The sequence below is a fragment of the Wickerhamomyces ciferrii genome, contig 00090 (genome assembly GCF_000313485.1).
Source record: "Wickerhamomyces ciferrii WGS project CAIF00000000 data, strain NRRL Y-1031 F-60-10, contig 00090, whole genome shotgun sequence".
Classification (NCBI taxonomy): domain Eukaryota; kingdom Fungi; phylum Ascomycota; class Saccharomycetes; order Phaffomycetales; family Wickerhamomycetaceae; genus Hansenula; species Hansenula ciferrii.
This window is the reverse complement of record NW_011887650.1, coordinates 73,021-92,174: the sequence shown is the minus strand read 5'-3', so window position 1 is coordinate 92,174 and position 19,154 is coordinate 73,021. Positions and strand designations below refer to the sequence as shown.

General features: G+C 32.5%; 7 protein-coding genes across 7 annotated transcripts; 3 read left to right on the top strand and 4 right to left on the bottom strand.

Annotated features, from left to right (window-relative positions):
* Positions 1 to 1,873: 1,873 nt before the first annotated feature.
* Positions 1,874 to 2,788, top strand: BN7_3379 (uncharacterized protein; the record flags this gene model as incomplete). The annotated part of the gene is made up of 1 exon (XM_011276045.1): positions 1,874 to 2,788. One exon carries the CDS (start codon positions 1,874 to 1,876, stop codon positions 2,786 to 2,788), a length of 915 nt encoding a protein of 304 aa, XP_011274347.1.
* A 159-nt stretch (positions 2,789 to 2,947) lies between these two features.
* Positions 2,948 to 6,724, bottom strand: BN7_3378 (uncharacterized protein; the record flags this gene model as incomplete). Its single annotated transcript, XM_011276044.1, has 1 exon — positions 2,948 to 6,724. The coding sequence occupies one exon, from the start codon at positions 6,722 to 6,724 to the stop codon at positions 2,948 to 2,950; it is 3,777 nt and encodes a 1,258-aa protein (XP_011274346.1).
* An 869-nt stretch (positions 6,725 to 7,593) lies between these two features.
* On the bottom strand, positions 7,594 to 7,902 carry PCC1 (chromatin DNA-binding EKC/KEOPS complex subunit PCC1; the record flags this gene model as incomplete). Its single annotated transcript, XM_011276043.1, has 1 exon — positions 7,594 to 7,902. One exon carries the CDS (start codon positions 7,900 to 7,902, stop codon positions 7,594 to 7,596), a length of 309 nt encoding a protein of 102 aa, XP_011274345.1.
* A 586-nt stretch (positions 7,903 to 8,488) lies between these two features.
* On the top strand, positions 8,489 to 9,510 carry BN7_3376 (uncharacterized protein; the record flags this gene model as incomplete). Its single annotated transcript, XM_011276042.1, has 2 exons — positions 8,489 to 8,594; positions 8,678 to 9,510. 2 exons carry the CDS (start codon positions 8,489 to 8,491, stop codon positions 9,508 to 9,510), a joined length of 939 nt encoding a protein of 312 aa, XP_011274344.1.
* Positions 9,511 to 9,974: 464 nt separating this feature from the next.
* BN7_3375 (putative lipid kinase) lies at positions 9,975 to 11,183 on the top strand (the record flags this gene model as incomplete). The annotated part of the gene is made up of 1 exon (XM_011276041.1): positions 9,975 to 11,183. The coding sequence occupies one exon, from the start codon at positions 9,975 to 9,977 to the stop codon at positions 11,181 to 11,183; it is 1,209 nt and encodes a 402-aa protein (XP_011274343.1).
* Positions 11,184 to 11,267: 84 nt separating this feature from the next.
* On the bottom strand, positions 11,268 to 13,132 carry MCM10 (Mcm10p; the record flags this gene model as incomplete). Its single annotated transcript, XM_011276040.1, has 2 exons — positions 11,268 to 12,968; positions 13,058 to 13,132. 2 exons carry the CDS (start codon positions 13,130 to 13,132, stop codon positions 11,268 to 11,270), a joined length of 1,776 nt encoding a protein of 591 aa, XP_011274342.1.
* A 216-nt stretch (positions 13,133 to 13,348) lies between these two features.
* Positions 13,349 to 19,114, bottom strand: BN7_3373 (uncharacterized protein; the record flags this gene model as incomplete). The annotated part of the gene is made up of 1 exon (XM_011276039.1): positions 13,349 to 19,114. One exon carries the CDS (start codon positions 19,112 to 19,114, stop codon positions 13,349 to 13,351), a length of 5,766 nt encoding a protein of 1,921 aa, XP_011274341.1.
* Positions 19,115 to 19,154: the final 40 nt, after the last annotated feature.

The following is a 19,154-nucleotide window of genomic DNA, read 5'->3' as shown; positions in this document are numbered from 1 at the left end:
TTAAGGACCATACTTGAATCGATCTTACATTTTGATTCTTGAGTGTTATTGGTTATTGGTATGATATTTCAGGAGCATATACGTCCATGACCCATGACATATACACGCCGATAGTACCTTATTTGGAAAGAGAGTAAAATGTACTGAAATCGAAATTGTATGACATATGAAGTTTGAACGACACTAGCTAGTGAGGTTTGAACGCTGCATACCATCTATATCCCATCTTGTATATATACTTTCTAATTTTAACCCATTGCATATACTTGTAATGGATTAATTTCAGATAACAGACACGGGTTTTACTTCGAATGGGAGTTGAAGCGTTAGAAGTTAGAACATTGAAAGCAGATTTCATCTCATTTCATCTTTGCAAGCTGTGTAATTCATTTCAACTGTTCAAAATTAAATCAACAAGTCCACAAAAGAGCGAATTTTTGTCGCATAAAAAGTCTCCAAGATAGCTTCGCGAAGGGTCTAGAAGCCCTCAAAGAACGGTAGATTCCGTTCTAATACAACAGCGAAAGAACTTTAGAAGCAGCGATGTTCATGAACAAAATGATGGATACACAGACAGGAAATCACAGCGTAAACATCACCAATACGATCTTCCTACTTCTCTTGTGGTATACTTTCTGAACTTATTAGATCAAACTAGACGGAAATGCACGGATGCTTACTGGTAGGCTTTAAGCGTTGGTTTAATAGTCGATTTCATTAGAGCCCAAGCTTTAGGTTTGATCCTAGCTGCCAGGTGTATCGATATAGGCGCTACCATAAAATCGGTACCTAAAGTTTGAACTAATTTGGCCAAGTTGATACTGAATATTCGTTTGCATCTGTTGTTTAAGAACTAAAAAAATTAGTTGAGTTGAAACAGACCTAAATGACCCCAGTCTAGTATAGTACACTCACTCAGCTCGTTAGATCTTTCAAGCTGCTCGGGGCAAAACTCTTCCGCCATGAATCATGATGATTCTGAATCCTGATTCAATGTTAGTACCGTCAACAACTTGAACAATTTAAAGCGTGATTCACTGCTTCTAGACTGTACTCGTTATAAAGAGATCGTGAACAAATTCAAAGTTCAAACTACAGACTTCAAAGCATACCTGCAGTATCGTTCGACTAGGGCGCCATTAAGCATTGTTGATCCATATATAAGCTGCAATAAAATTCCTGGTTCGTCCTAACTAGCAAACAATTCGAAAGCTAGTGCGAATATTTATATGATCTAATGTGAAACATTGCATATATATAGGATATAGTATATATCTTCGATATTTATCCTTGATACTACAAGCTAAAACTTGGAAGCTGGTACGTAATATCTTATAAGCATTAAGGTCTCATCGGGAATCAGCGCCTACCCTTTTCGTCACCATGAAGACTAGTTAATAATGAATTTAACAGTACCATTATTTCACTAGAATAGTACCAGGCTCCCGTCAAATTAAGGCTAACTTCAGCATTGGATTTCCCACATTAATTAGAGCTCCGTAGTGCACTGATTCTTTGTTCCCATGATGGCCCATGGTATTGAAATTTGGCACCTGTTCAATGGTTCATCCTGCAAATGGGTAAAAAGATCAGCTTAAAATTAAATTGATGTTCATCATCTTGATCGTTAACTGCTGTTTTTCCTGCAAGCGAACTTTGTGAGTTTGCTCGAACATTCTCTTTTGAAATCATTTTACTCTAGAAAGACCGGTACTGATTATTACGCTGAAGCAGGCTCGCGAAAGTGTATATTTCAGAACCAAAAATCACTCTAGTTACCATATTATTATTGTTTATATGAGATATGAGATAAGTAAGTTCTACTTTAAATGATGTTTCCCTTCACTCACAAAACTAGGGAATACAATGGAGAATGGATGGAAACACAACATCAAGGCCATCTAAAAGATCCAAACCGTCACCACAACCGTTTTCGAAAAGTCAAAATGAATTCAATATCAAGAGAAATACACAATCGAATCCTATAAATAAAGAAATACTGAGGAATTTCCATAACTCAACAAAATCAGATCAATCAAATTCAAAATCAAAATCTAAACCTAACACACCTGCTAAATCACCAGGATTCTTCAGAAAAAACTTTGTATTACAAGATAACTCCAATTCCCCGATTATAAATCGTACACCTATATCAAAAGTTACACCATCAAAATTGAAATTTCAGATATATAATGATAACCAACCTTCAGATCAAACACCATCTAAGATTCCAATATCAACCATAAAACCTGATACAATACAATCACCAGTGACACAATCACCTCAAGCAATTGAAAAAATATCTTTGAAGTCACTCCTGGAAGCTGCATCAAGAGATCAATCATTTAGAGATCCAATACCCGCTGTGAATGCAGATTTCACTCATAATATAGGAGTTTTATCCCATTCAGAAGAAGGTTCTTTAGTTCATCAAGCACAGTTACCATTCATAAACTTGAACAATTGGATGAAAATCACTGAACATAAGATCTTAGATCCTTCTAACACAGTTGAAAAAGACGAATATTTATACTCAATTAACTATCTTGAATTATTTAATGATCATTTAATTTTTGCTAAATGTCAAAAGGTACACAGTGATGATGAAGTTGTAGGTGATGAAAGAAAGGTCTTTTTATTGAACCATAAACAAAGTATTGATGATACAGTTAAAATCAATGAAAAAATACAATTAGGATCCAAAGTCTTACTCTTTGAAGGATTTAACACACCTATAGGTATTAAAGTTTACAAGAATTGGAAATTATTAATAAATATTCAAAATTAACAACACCAACTAATACTACAAATTGCATATTATAAACACGTTACTTTCTTTTATTATGAAAGAAATTACCCTATTATATATATTTTATATATTCATGATGCTTATGACTTAATGAAGATAGCTTAATTATATTAATGTATTTGCTCTCTATTATCTATCTCAATTATTACACTTGCCTTCTGCTAACTTATCCAATGTTTGGAAAAACCATTTACCTTGAAAAGCTGGTACTAATTTAGTTCTTGCCTTCAGTCTCATATTTCTATCATCTGTAACCAAAATCGTACAATGCATTGATTTGGCTTTCAACAGTTGTTGATCGTTATTTGAAATTGATGTTGAAATAATGGCACTTAATTTCTCAGGATTATTATTATATGCTTTTAAATTCACATCTAATGATCTTGCTGCATTTATAATTGCATCATCAATTGTATTCATCCATGTTGAATTATTTTCAAAATCTCTAACATCATTTAGTGAATTTGCTTCAGTCCCATTCAATCTTAAAGCAGATACCAATCCTTCTGAGGCTAATTGTCTCAAGGTAATAACAGCCCTAACAGCAGCATCTGAAACGTTCCCATCTGGTGAACGTCTTAAAGATCTTAATTCTTGGAAAACAACTAACGGAACTGATAACTTGAAAATACCACTTCTAACAGATTTATAAATCATACCACAATGTTTCAACCACATGTTTGTATCCAAAATGAAATAACAAATTGATGAATCCATACCAGATCCAATGTTACCTTGAAATTTTGTATCATGGCCAGGTAGATTATTATTCAAGGCTTGCTCACGTTCATCTTCATCTTCTTCATAATCTGCTTCATTATCAGCTTCGGCAGTGTATGATAATGCACTAGAAACAGTGGCTTCATTTGAACTATTTAGATTGAAATCAACTTTTTTTTGTAACCAACTATAAATATCTTCCCTAGATGATTCAGTTGTCATAATTTTTTCAGGTGAAAGTTTTGATGTTAATCCTTGAATTCTAGCATCATTCAAGAAACTATGGAAGGATCCATTGATGAGTTGATTTTCCACAATTGATTGATCATAAGTATACTCAGAAAATTTGAAATAATCAGCATCTCTCTTCAATCCAATAAAATCATATTCATCTGAAATATGACATGCTATTAATATAACTCTTAAGAATCTATCATCATTCAACTCTTTTTCATAACGGACTCCACCAATTGGAACATCCAAAAAGTTATCTCTTTCAATACCTGCTTCTCTACAACCAGAAAAATCTTCTTTAAATTCAATTTTATCAAACCAAAGTGTACCCCAACATTTCCATGCTTCAATTAAATTTTCATTTTGATTAAAATATTGGATAAATCCACCATGTGATTCAAATTCTGGTTTTAATTTATTCAATTTTTCAATAATTGATGGTTTACTTGAGCGAACGTATCTCAATAGATCATTCAAATAATTTAAAAGTGAATTTCTTGGTAGGATAGAACTGAAAACAACTTCAAAGAATGGTCTAGCTGATGGTCGTGTCTTTAATGCTTCACAAACAGAAATCAAAAAATATAAGTATGTAATAACATGTGGTGTTGATGTAATTATTGGACCATCCAAATAATCTTGAAACATTCTCATAGCTAATTCTATGGCATTTTTATTGATATAATCACTTGCTTGAAACCAGTCATTTACACTTAATTGTGCACTAGTAATTGAGTCATCATTTTCAGTTTCCATAGCTGACAAATTATCTTTTGAAGTTGAACTTTTCTTACGTTTGTCCTTCTTAGCCTTTCTATCTTTCCTTTCTTTTAAAGCTTCAACCAGACCAAATAAATGAGAAAATGGATTTGCAGAGTTACCAAATCCAACCATTTGACAAATATTGACCAATGCAAATGATGAACCTCTTTGAAACCAAAAGTTCAATTTATTTTCATAATCATTATCTAAATTATAGGTTGTTGTAGTTACAGCTTCATTGACAGTGGAATTACTATCTCTAACAAAGAAATCAACTTTATTATGATCAACCCCAATATTCTGTGAATAATAACTAACCAATTTAATCAATTCTAAATCACTATTGAATTCAGAAGATAATAAAATCTTATGAACTTTTATAAAATCAACAACTGGTAAATCAACGAAATTTCTTTGATTTATATTATCAATAACCATACGCATATATTGTGGAGTTGGAACAAATGTATCTCTACAGAAAACACTCTTACCAATATTGACCAAAGCATCTAAGTTATCTTGTTGGACTGTTGCAATATGGTAATAAATCTTACCAAATCCATACTGAGTTTTCAAAGCACATGTATACCAATATTCAGAACTTAATTTCCAATCAATATAACGAGATGGATAAAGTGCAATTGCCATTCTTGAAAGATCACCTAGTTTTTCACTGACCCAACCATCCATTTCAAGTTCAGTTAATCCACTTAAAATATTGAAGGAATAACCTATGAAACTCGAACAAATATCATGCTCGATAAATATAGAAACCACATTTTTCAAAACATCCAAAAATGTAACAATACCATAGACCCATAATCTTCTTGGAACTCTGTAAACTTGTATGATTTGTTTCCCAGATTTGCCAGAGCTCAATGAATATAATAAGAAATCATAATATGAATTCAATAATGTAATATTTGTATTATAAATATCCCATAACTCAGTCATATCCAGTCTTTGTGGTAAATTTAAACTTTGACATTTTCTTTGCAAATCACTTTCTAATTTGATGATATTTTTATAAGTATCTTGCAATTTCAAAATCAAAACTTGTTCTTCTTCAGATAATTTACTTGTTTGAGCTGGAGCAGTTCCAACAGTTCCTAGTGATGTGTTTGAAGATGGTTGTGCTGTTGTTGAATTTTCACTAACTGTAGATCCTGGTGAGTCTGGATTAGTTTCTTTTGTTAAGATCGATCTAGCCAGTTGTTGTTGCTGCTGTTGTTGTTGTTGCTGTTGTTGTTGTTGATAATCTTGTGGAACAGGTGGATAGTAGGTTTGATTCAGTGAAGGAACTTGGGGTTGTGGAGTGGCTTGTTGAACATCATTTGGTTGTAAGAAAGAAGCAGCAGCAGTTGCAGATGGTGCTTGTTTTGTAGCGGTTTGTGACATGACCATTGAATTTGTTTCATTGAAATCATTACCATCAGCATGATCATCATTTATATAACTTGATGTATCAAATTTTGGTTTATTAACAGACAGATTTGGAGAGTTTGGTACATCAGGTGTACGTGACTTTTGATATGTACTATTAACAAAAGTTGTACTAAATTTCTTATTCTTTGCAGGTACTTGAGCAGTTGGTGAAGGTATATTGAATGTTGCTTTAAAAGGTGCCATTTGTTGTTGCTGTTGTTGAGAATATTGAACTTGTTGAGGTTGTGGAACTTGATGCTGGAAAGAAGGTGGTGGTCCTAATGGTTGATATTGTTGGGGATGAGAAGTAAAATTCAAAGGTTGTTGAGGTTGTGATTGTTGTGGATAATAATTTGATTGAGGTTGATGCTGATAACTTAAATTAGATGCTGAATGCTGATGATTACTATGAAGATGATGAGTGCCTTGGTTATATGGTTGATGATTCGAAGTCAAAGCTGGCGTTAAAGTACCAGCGGTAGCACGACTTGAGTCCACGGGATGTTGTTGTTGAATGTTTGGAGTAGCATGTCCTGATAAGAGAACTGATGGCGAGTTTGGCTGGGTGACTGATCTCTTTATAGCTCCAGACATCCCTAACGAATTAGAATTTTGTCTCTTTTGTTGATTTGTTGGTGGTGTGGGTATGAGTTTTGGATCACTTTGAGGTTCGACTGATTGCTGATTATTTGTCATTGTAGCGGGACTTTTCATTGAGACATCTTGATCACTTGATGCCCTTGTATTCTGATACCATATATCTTGATTAGACATCACACTTCATTCTTTGCCCTCTTGAAGGTAAATTTTGTTGATATGTTGTTTATTCAAGTTTGCTGTTGATAATTTAGAGTCTGATTCTTAATTGAACGAGAACGGGTGATATGAAACAGAGAAATGAAACTGAATGACAAACTCAACAAGAATGATTTATGATCCTATCTATAAAATGCTATAGTATTTTTTTAAATTATTTGGAGCCTTGCTATTCAATTGATGAAATGTGCTGATGGTGATTGAAAGAATTTATAATTATCTCTTGTGATGAATAATATGGTGGAGATAAATGACTAGTTTTGAGACTTTTTTGAAGTGGATTTATACTTGTATCTTGTCTCTAGTTTAAGCGCTGTACTGTGATATATGCTTATCTTGATCCTCAGAATATGATGACTTAAAATGAGATGATTTGATTTCTTTAATGGATTTTGATGATTCTGTATATGATGTGATAGGAGTTGATTGATTTGATCGGTGTATACCTCTTTATAATTTTATGAATCCTGGCTGTCCTTTTTTCGAGCGGTAAAATCTGCCTTGCCCGGGTCAGGTGGCAGCGCCGATATCGTGCCACCATTTTAAACGGATATTCACACAAAAATGAAGCTCTACAGATAGAATAATCATGTTCGGAAGTGTTTATTGAGTGAAATTATATATAACAAGTTGTTATTGATATCCAATACTTTCTTGGATTTACGTTATAAGATATCGGAATGAATCGAAGTCTAATAATTCATAGTCCGAAGTTACACACTTATTATTAGCCGCAATGTTCAAAACTCAACAATAATATCCAAACACATAGTTTTGTACAGCTAAATCAGCTCCATATAATCCTTGACATGTCATGATCGTTACGATCATTGTAAATATTCATCAAATTTACCTTCAAACTCATCAATTGTCTCTATAACAGTCTTCAATGATTCCAACACACTACTTATAGCAACTCTAAGCACACGATCGCTCACAGCGTCAAACTTGATCACTAGTATTTCTTCTTCAGTGCTATATTTGACATCTATATCAGCAGGTCTCAGTATAGGATCAGGTTGTAATGTATTTTGTGCAATTTTTGATTGTTTAGCAGTTTCAAAGGGTATTTTTAATTCACTAAACCAGTTAGTTTCAGATCTTTCTTCAATATTAGAAAAAGAAAAGAGATTCATACTTACACTGAGTGATCAAATGACATCTTGGGAGTTTATAAACTAGTAGTTTTGTACTGAAAAATATCACTTCAATATGTAAATTGTAGCCATTTCCTAGAAAAAATGACACTAAAAATCTAATGAAATTATTTCAAATTTGACATCCCAGATCCGACTCGCTTCCAGTCACGTGTTTCGGCCCTCGGTATTCGTATTTTGTATGAGAAGATAAAACATGTCACAAAACTAAAACAAAATCAAAAGATAAAAAAATAGGGGGGTTTGTGGTTTTAAAATGCATTTTGTGTAATTTCTGAGAATAATATGTCATGGGAAACATTTCTGTATTTGAGATCATCAGATTCACAGGTTTACTTTTGAAAGGTTTTGAAAATAACAGTGTGCTATTTATACAAAAGGGAAAAGTCAATAGTTAATTAGCTAACGTGGGTTGATTATAGTACTGATAAGCTAAAATTGGATTGCAGCTATTTATAAGATCTAACTATTTTTTTGATACTATTAGCTTCATTTGCTCATTAGGTAAGACTAAGTATCATATTTTTCAATAGCTAATTTACAGGTTTACATTAGATTAATAACTATGCAAGCAACTCAACAAGTCAACTCGTTTAATAGCGTTTCTGGTCAGTATTTATACTCCAATGATAATTCACCATTCTCAAAATTAGACGAGAAGATACCAAGAAGTAAGTTTTATTCTGTTTTTGTTTTGCCATGGTATGATTATTCACTTACTAACACCATATCTTTGTTAAAGATAGCAATTTAGGTACATCATTAGATATCAATGAGACTTCATTACAATTATTAGATGAGATTGATCCTACATTTTGGTCTTTAGAAACTTTTTTAAAAGCAGCAGATCAGTTTATGTATTATAGAGAATTATCGTTTCCACAATTAGTTAAAAGTTATACAGCATCACTATGTCTTCAAAGCTTTCATAAAAATGATCATTACTATGATAAATCTTTACTTTTTGAAGTTCCATATAATGTTATTCAAGATCTTTTATATCAATCACATGTGCATCTTGAGCAATTGAAAACAACAGGATCAAAAATCAAATATAGAAAGATTAATGATGTTAAAGATTCTCTTGTCAAATTAGGAAATTTGCTGAACCAAATCAATGGTTCCTCACCTTCGGCTGAAGCTTCAGAATATTATCAATCAAGACATTGGCCAAATGAATCTAGTATTTCAAATGTTGTTCATTTTGTTCAACAATATAATGAATTGTTTCCATTGAGAAAGAAAGGTGAAAGGGCTACAACATGCCTTGAAAATTTGAACAATGAGTTGGAACATGTTTGTAAGGTTTATTTTGGATCCACTTATAATACTACATCATTTAATTACTTTGGCGGAAATTTCAATTCATTTGTTTTCAATATTTATGGTGAAGTACAAAAGTGGTATAGTGGATATTCGGGAACCCCAACAACACCAAGAAAGAGATCAATTGATCTTGTTGTGGACTTTGAAGTTCAAGATGGTAACCTTGCATTGGGAGATGCTAGTACAATTTTGTTTAATTCTTCGCCAATTGTCAGAAAGAAGAGTGAAATCAGAAAAAGAAGAAGATTTAGTGTTGCATAAGTTTTATGAGATGAGGTGTGTTTTTGCTATGTAATGTTTTGGAGAAGTTGTTTTTATATAGGTGAAGATTGAATTAAGATGCATGATTTTGAGTTTACGGTTAGTTTATGTGGGTTTATACGATATGGATATACGATGGAATATTGTTTGCATTATATGTGTTTTGGATTAATAGAGGATGGATTTATTGACAGGAACCTTTGACCAGCTGTTGTACATGTAGATACATATATCGATAACTAATTATTATATCTAGTTTAATTTTTGATCTAACTAGATATAATTTTGACGTCGTCGATATAATACCTCTGATTACATAATATATAGGACCTCAATTTAACTTTATACGATAGCGGTTATAATCCCAGATCAGACTTTCCGTGGGCAACATATCCAAGTAAAACCAATAACTATTATATTCCAAAGATCCAACGCCACTTTAAGAGAAGAGATTATACCAGAGAATGTCTGACGAAAGAGAAGAGTACCCATTGTTCACCATTCAAAAAGAAAATGAAACTTTCCATTATTTTCTAAGCTATCAGAAGACGGAGGTTTCCAATATCAATTTCCAATTAGTCAACAAACCCAATGGCGAAGAAAGTTCAAGCACAATTATCAACAAGGATAACCTACCTGAACATTTTAAAAATGGAATCGATATTGTGGTGATTGATTCTGTAAACTCAGGGATTGGAAGAAAAAATAGAGATATTTATCAAAGTGTTATTAAACCAATCTTTGATCAATTAGATATACAACATACATATTTGAAAACAACATCTTCAGATTCCATAACAGATTTTGCTAAAACTTTAGATTTGACAAAAGAGCATACAATATTGCTAATCTCTGGTGATACTTCTATTATTGAACTGATCAATGGATTACCTAAAGAACAAGGCCCTGATAAACATGATCTTAATTTGATTTTGATACCTTTAGGAACTGGTAATGCTTTAGTGTCTTCAGCGGGTGTTTTTTCAGAAGTTGATGCCATCAAAAATATTTTCAGTCATGATAAATCATCATTCCCATTATATGAAGCTCAATTTCCTCAAGATTCTTATGCTCCTTATTTGAACAATCGTCCAATTGATAAAGTGATATTTTCAATCGTGATATCATGGGGTTGTCATGCACAAATGGTTTATAGAGCTGAAGCTCCAGAATTAAGACCGCTAGGTGTTGAGCGTTTCAAAATTGCAGCTGCTGAAATGTTCAAAGGGAAATTAGACTATAATTGTGATATTGTCATACTTGAAGGCGGTCAAGAGAAAAGATTCACCGAATCAACTATTCATAAATATTCATCTATATTAGCAGTTCCAAGACTTGAAAAAAATTATAATGTTTCACCAGACAGTCAATTGAAAAAAAGTGAATTACACGTTTTAGAATTTGGTGATATTCCATTACCAGAATTTATCGGATTATTACATGAACCTTATAAAGGTCGTGCTCATGTTGATCATGAAAAGACAATTTATGAAGCAGTTCAACCTGGAAGGGAAATTATTTTGAGATTAAATGAAGAAGATGAAGAGCGTTCTGTTATATGTGCTGATGGTATCTCTGTTAAAGTTAAAAACGCACTTGGTAAAGAAGTTAAAATTAGATTCTTAAGCTCTGATGATTTAAACTACAAATTGAATTTGGTAGGATTAGCATGAGCAGAAATAAACTTTTCAGTTCTCATATTCACATCATATTGATGTATTAGAAACAGTATATAGAAGTGGTTATATAAATATTGTTCATTTGTTTTGTGATTGTTTGAACTTTAAGTATGCATCTTTTTTACCATCAGTTTTAACTTCAAAATCTGAATCTGAATCTGATGAATTAGAACCAGAATCTAAATCTATCTTACCTATGTTTTCTTTTCTGATTCTTTCCTTTTCTTGTAACCTTTTCCACATCTTGGTGGCTTGTGCTTTTTGTTCTGCTCTTTTAGCACGTTCTTCTTTAGATAACCCAAGATTGATCGTTTTCTTAGATGTAATTGATAGTAATTCATTCAAACTTTCATCATTCTTATCAAATAATTCATCTGATCCTAGGATACCTTTCACATGTGGTTTAGAAGTTGGATCATAACCTATTGCCTTAACACTTTGACCGGGGAATGCAGTACCAGTCAATGCCTTTTTCTTTAAAAGCAAATCTTTATCGGCTTGTGACATTGATTCCTTAACAACAGTTGGTTTTTCACCAAGTCTCATCATCTTAGCTTTCAATTCACGTTCTTTCTTTTGTTCTTGACGTTTTCTTTTCTTTTCTTCAAGATTTTTCAATATATCAGGATTTTGAAATGAATCATCAAAGAATGCCTTACCTGCATTAGGATTACTAAAATAAACCATTGATTTGGATTGTCTATCAACTTTTGGTGCATATCTATCTTCAATAATGGTACTATTTTTAACATTTCCTTTATTATCCATACCACCCATTAAAAATTGCTGTTTTCTACCATTTTTAGTAGGTGATCTCATGTTGAAACTTCCATTCAATTCCATACGTTTACCAGCTGTTTTCCTTATTCTCAACTCTTTATGAAATGAACAACAATCTTCTATCGATATATCAATTGGTGTACCACATACGTTACCATCTTTTTTCAATGATTGACAAGTACCAAAATCTCTTGCTCTAGCAATTTCCATTATACAGTCGTATGAATGCTTGATTGATAAACTGAATGACCTTATAATACCTTGTTGATCAGGTTTCCAAATGTATATTTGAGGATTTAGGACCGCTATTATATCACCAACTCTTAATTTAATATATTTTTCAACTGAATCACCAAACATGTGAATATCAACAGTCATTTTGAAATCAGTTAAAGTCAAAGTCATGAATTTACTTCTTTTATCACTTGTACCTTTTGGAACTGATTTTTTACTGAGAACACCAATAATTATCCAATTTGGATAACGAGGTTCTTCAAAAGTAGGTGGACAAACTTTTGCGAAAAGTTTGGGTATTCTTAATACTTTTTTATCTTCCAAAAATCTGGATAATGCATCATGAGTTAAGTATCTTTTAGATATTTGTTTCCCTGAAAAGTATTCTTTCTCATCAACAGTGAATGGTTCACATGCCAAATCTGAATCAAATGTATAGATTCTTGAGGCCATTAATTTTCTGGCTTCCTCTCTATCATCTTGAACTTTGTTTTGATGTTCATTTAAAGAGTTGATGAAATATGATGTAGTTCCTTCTGATGAAGCATCACTCCTAGATTGGGGATCGTTCGCCTTCAGAAGATCTTGATTAAGATTTTTAGGTTTGATTGAATGCTGTTGGTCATTTGATCGTATTGATTTCACAGGAGATGGTGATCTTTGAACCTCATTTATAGCAGCTTGTTTCTGTTTTGCTTCCCTTTTTCTTCTCTTGGCTTCGTGTTTCTCCAATAATTCTTGCTTTTGCTTTTCAATGGCCTTGAGCTGTTCTTCAAGGGCTATTCATATTGGTTAGCTTCTTCACATAACGCGATACGCGATAAATACTCACACTCATCTTCAGAACTCTCTACCACTGAGTCTTGTTCATCGGCTGTTAGTTTAGCTAGCTCGTCATCATCTGACTTAATATCACGAGGATCTTCCATCACAAACTATTCTTCCTTCTCTTCACTGCATTGACAGCTTTCAAAGTGAAAGTGAAAGATCAAAAAAAGTGTCATTAATATTAACCAAGCCCTGCGCTTACCAAACTGAAAAAATATACTAAGCGCGAATTTACCACTACAATACATATTTCTAATATACAAAGTTTACATTTATCATTAATCAATACATTCAATTATTCTAATTGTGGGTTGACATTAATTGTCATTTTTACTTTTCTTTTCTTGTGGAGCAGCTGTTGGTTGTTGATCAGCAGGACGTTTTAGTGTTGAGTTTTCATTCTTTCCACCAGCGTTTTGACCTTGCTGTTGATTTTGAGATTTAAGTTGTTGTTGGACATTGTGAGGATAGACTCTACCTTGTTGTTTTCCAGGGTTCACTGGTATTTTGGAGTTGCCACGATTCTGATTAACATTAGGTGGGATATTTGGTTTTCCTGGAATAGATGGTAACTTGGTAGCATTTAATTTTTCTTCCAGTTCTTTCTTTTCCTTTGTAAGTTTCTCAACTTTACCTTGTAATAATTTGGTACGCATACCAGTCTCCTTCAGAGTAGCTTCACGACCCTCATTGAATGACTTCTTTTTGACTTCTTCTAACTCTTTTTTCAACTCTGCAGCTTTTTCGTCATATTCTGCTTTGATTTTAGCAACATCTGGGGATTCCGAGCCGTTTGAAGCACCTGCTTTACTTAATTTTTCTTTAAATTCTTTCTCTAAAGCTTCAGATTTCTTCTTATATTCTTGTTCCAGTTTGGTGGTGGATTCTTTCAATTTGGCTTCAGTTTCTTTTTTAAGTTTTTCAGATCTTGATTCAATTACTGCTTTAATCTTAGCTTCACTTGGTTCACGAAGTCTTCTTCTCAGATCTTCCAAAGCAAGTTCAACCTTTTTAGCGGATTCAGTTTCAAATTCAGCACGTAACTTGGCTTCTTGTGCTTTCAAAGCTTCTTCAGATGTATTTTGTGGAGCTGGTGATGATACAGCTTTTGCAGCAAGCTCAGTTTTATATTTTTCCTTTTCAGCTTCGAACTGTTTCTTAACCTCTTCGATTTCTTGATTTTTGGCTGATAGCTGCTCTTGTAAAGTATTTAGCTCAGCTGAAGGCTCAGTGTTTGGCTCATTTGATGATGTGCTATTTGAAGATTCTTTCAAAACTTTAATCTCATTTTCTAATGATTTGACTTTATTTTCCAATTCTACTTTTAATGCAGATAATTCATTAAACTTCTTTTCATATTCTCTAGACTTTTCAAGATCAGCTTTGGTTTCATTCAAAGATGCACGTACAGTTTCAAGCTCCTTTTTAGCCTTTTCAGCTTCTTGTTCAGCTTCTTTTGATTTATCAGCTGTAGAAGCATTAGCCAATTTTGATTCAAGATCTTTAACTTGGTTCTGTAACTTATCATTATCAGTATTACCTGATTCTTTCAAAGTCTTTAATTCATTTTGAGCTTCTTGAAGTTGAGATGATACTAATTTGGCATGAGCACTGCTACGCTTCAATTTGTCTTGAGCTTCTTTTTTCAAACGATCTAATCTATCACTTGTATCAGTAACATTCTTCTTTTGTTCTTCGAGCTCTTTGGTCAATTCTTGATTCTTAGCTGTGAGTGTCTTGATTTCTCCCTTTATTCTATCATGTTCTTGAGGATCAACACGGTCATATTTATTCAAAATATCTTGAGATCTTTGTTTCCAGCGATCTTTTTCTTCAATTGTGAGTCTCAATTCTTGTCCCTTTTGAGTAATTTCAGCATTCAACTTAACAATAGTTGTTTCCAAAGGTTCAAGTTTTGCTTGTGATTCTGAAAGTTGCTTTTCAAGTACAACAACTCTAGCACTGTTATTATGAAGTTCATTACGCAATGTTGTATTACTTTCTCTCAATAGGTTCAATTGGTTGATTTCTTCCAATAATTTTTGATGATCTTGAGCAAGACGTTCAGCATCAACATCACGACTTTGTAATTTGTTTAATTCTAATCTTGATCTATCGAGTTCAGTGGTGACCAAATCTAATTTCTGACTGACACGTTTTAAATCCCTATTAGCAACCTCTAAATGAGCATCTGAGATTTCCTTTTCACGACGCAACAACCCAATCAATTCCCTTAACTCATTGTTTGGATCATCCAAATTCAAATCCCCGTCTTCAACATCTCTTGCTTCATATGATGATTGTTTTGCGGATAATGATTCAATTTGATTGTACAATATATGATTTTGTGATGAAAGATCTTCAACTCTATTTTTAGCATTAGTCAACTCTTCTTCTAATGTTGATCTTTGTAATTCCCAACTTGAACGTGACTTTTCTAATTCTTCTTTTGATTGTTTAGCTTCTGTACTTAATTTTTGAATAGTTTCTTTCAATCCATTTGATTCATCCCTCAAAAGTGAAACAGCTTTAGCAACTTCAGCATGTTTTTGTAATTCTTTTTCATAGTTTTGTTGGGCCTCAGTAGCAATTGCAACTTGTTGTCTATAAGAACTATCAATAACAGCGACTTTGGCATCATATTCTTCTTGTAATTTAGAGCTATCAGTAACTTTTGAGCGTAATGTTTCAAGTTCTTCTTTAGCAGTATCCAATTCTTTGATAGAAGCACCCTTTTGTTGAATTAGTTCACTATTCAAAGATGTAATTTGATCATTTAAAACTGAAACTTGTTCATTGAGTGTCTTGTTTTCACTTTCTATTTTTGCAACTTTATTACCAGTATTTGTCTTGTAATCATCAAAAGTTTCATTCATGCTCTTCAAAGCTTCTTCGGCGGCACTAGCAATCTTTTTAAATTCAAGAACATTGTTACTTGATTCTTCTAAGTTGGCTTTAGCTTCTTCTAATTCAGATCTCAATTGTAAAGTTTCCTGAACCAATGTTGATTCAGAAGTTTCTGAACTTGTGATGTTTTGCAAATCTCTTAATCTAGTTTCAGTCGATGCTAATTTGGAAGTTAAAATTTCAACTTGAGCTTGAACTTGATCTAAAGCAGCTTTCTTTGTTATCAATTCTTCTCTAGCAGTACCAATCTCAGATCTTAAAGCATCAATCTTTTCTTGATAAACATGACCATCAGCTTCTTTACGAGTTAAAACATCTTTCAATTCATTAGCACCATCATTGATCTTTTGTCTCAAGTTTGAAACTTCTTTTTCTAAAGCTTCAGTTTGAGCAACCAAACGTTTTTGGGATTCAGAAGCATTAGATTCACGTTCTCTTTCCAAACTTTGCAGGTTAACTAATAAGCTATTTAATTTTGATTTTTCTTCAATTAAGGAAATATTTTCTTCGGTTAATCTCTTTTCAATGGACTTCCACAATTGTTTTTCAGCTTTCAAATTGGAAGTTTCTGATCTCAAACTTTCAATCATTGATTTAGTTTGTATTAATTCTTCAGCAACTTGTTGAGTTCTTTGATCTTGTTTGGCTAAGTTTTCTTGTAATAATTCACTTCTTTTACGCAATTCGACATTTTCTGATCTAGAATATTTGATGTTTTCTTGTAATGATTTATATCTTTCTTCAACTAAAGTGTTTGATGATTTCTCCTTTGCAAGATTAATCGCAAGCTCTGATTTTTCTGATGATAATGCATTGAGCTGTTTGTTTAATAAATTGATTGTGGTTTCAGATTCAACTCTGATAGCTTTCAATTGTTCTTCAGTAAGTTTTAATTCTCTTTCTAATTGATCTAAACGTTGTTTACTTGATTCATCTGTGTTGTTTGGAGCTGATGAGGATAAGTCACCTGTAAGAATATTTTGATAATTTTGAGTTGATTTATTTGACAGCATTGATCTGAACATATCACGTTCTCTTGTAACTGAATTTAATTTAGTTTCAGTAGATTTGATTTCTTCTTGTAATGTAATGATAGCATCTTTAGCTTCACTAATAGCTGAGCTTTCTAAACTTTCCAGTCTTGATTTCGAAGTTTGTTCTTCTTGTTCTAATCTTGATCCTAATTCTCTAGTAATACGTAATAATTCTTGATTCTTGTTTTGTAAATCAACAACATTTTGGAAAACAACCAGTCTTTCAGAAATTAATCTATCAGTATCACTTTGGTTAACAACTTCATCACCATTGGCAATTCTATTGAAAGCTGCCTTTTCAGCAGGAGTTAAAGGACCTTGAGAATCACCACGAATAGAGACTTGAACCAGCAAGCTTTGTACTTGACGAGCTAAATCCACCCTCTGTTTATTCAAAGTAGAAATTTGTGTAGATGAAGCTTGTAATTTGTTATTTAATTCAGTGTATGATTTTTCAATTGATTCTTTTTCATTTGTAGTATTTTCTAAGATAATAGATAAGTTTGTAAGTTCATTTTCTAAAATTTCAACTCTTTCCTTTGTAGCATTAATTAATGGTGCCTTTTGTTCTAATTCATTTACAAATGCATCAATTTGGTGTTGCATACGTTCCTTAGCACGACGTTCACGTGTCAATTGTTTCTTCAGTAATGAGAAATCAGAATATAATTGACTTAATGATATACCTGGAAATTTAGCTGCTGCTGCTTGAGCTGCAGGTGTTAAAACTGGAGTTGAAGGATCACTTGAAACATTTGTACGAGTCAAATCATCAATAGTTGTTTCAAGTTGTTGAATTTTGAGTTCGTTTTGTTCGACTAATCTTTGATATTTTTCAAGTTCTGTTTTCAAAACACCAGATTCATTAGCAACATCAGATTTTGAATTATCTAATAGTTCTTCAAGGTGTGTAACTTTAGCTTTTGCATCATCATTTGATTTTGTAAGTAATTTAACAAGACGATCTTTTAATGAAATTTCTTTGAAAAATTCTTCTTGACTAACAGATTTTTCATCGTTTAATTTCTTAACCTCAACCAGAGCATTATCTAATTTAGTATTTGTTTCAGCAAATCTTGAAGATAAATTATCAAATCTTGATTTCAGACTATTAAATTCAGCAACTTTATTATCATAATCAGATTGTAAAGTAGATAATTCATGTGATTTTTGTTTTCTATATTCTGAGAAATCTTCACTAATAGTTTTGATTTCTTTATTCAGCCAATCATTGCTCTTGGTTAATAGATCAATTTGAGTTTCATTTGATTGAATCTTAAATTTTGAATGTGTAAGACTTGAAGCAGTGGTTTGATTTGTAGTTTCTAATTCAATCAACTCTTTACGAAGATTACTATTAGAATCTTGTAATTGATTTAATTCATTTTTATAATCTTCAATTTCTCTATTTTTCTTTTCTAAGAGTTCAACTGTACTTCTTTTATCAGCTAATATTTCATCAATTTTAGATTGATTCAATTGTGAAGTAGATGTGGATGATTTATATTCACTTTCCAATTCAGTCAATTTCTTTTCTAATTCAAATTTTGAAGCTTCTAATGCTGAACTAGATTCTCTTAAACTGTTGACCTCTTTTGTAGCTTTTGATAATTGATTTTTGAAAAGTTCAACACGTTTATTACTTAAATGAGTAGATTGCTCTAAATTGACTTCAAGTACCAATTTTTCAGATTTAAGATCAGTAAATTCAGTAACACGAGCTTGAAGTTTCTGTAACACGATTGGACCAACTTGATTGACCTCATTTTGATCGACTTCCAAGAATGATGCAATTGCATTGATATCAATACCTTCTATAGTATCTGTTTTATCTTGTAATACAGTTGTTGTATTGACAGGATTAGTTTGTATCTCTGGTTGTTCTTCTTCTGTAATTGAGTCCTTAGCAACTTCGAAAGCTTTAACAGGAGACTTTGGCTCTTGGGTTGATTGATCTTGTGGGATTTCTAAAGTTTGTGATTCAACAACATTCGAGTTTTGTTGTTCATCTTGATTTGAAGGGATGTTTACTTCTGCAATTGATTGTGGAGTTTCTTGTGGAGCAGCGGTGAAATCAGTTGACGGCACAGTAGAATCATGATTTTCATCCACTTGACCTTGATGATTATCAGGTTCACTCATTTTTTATGATACCCAACCTTTTAGATCCAATATTGATTTT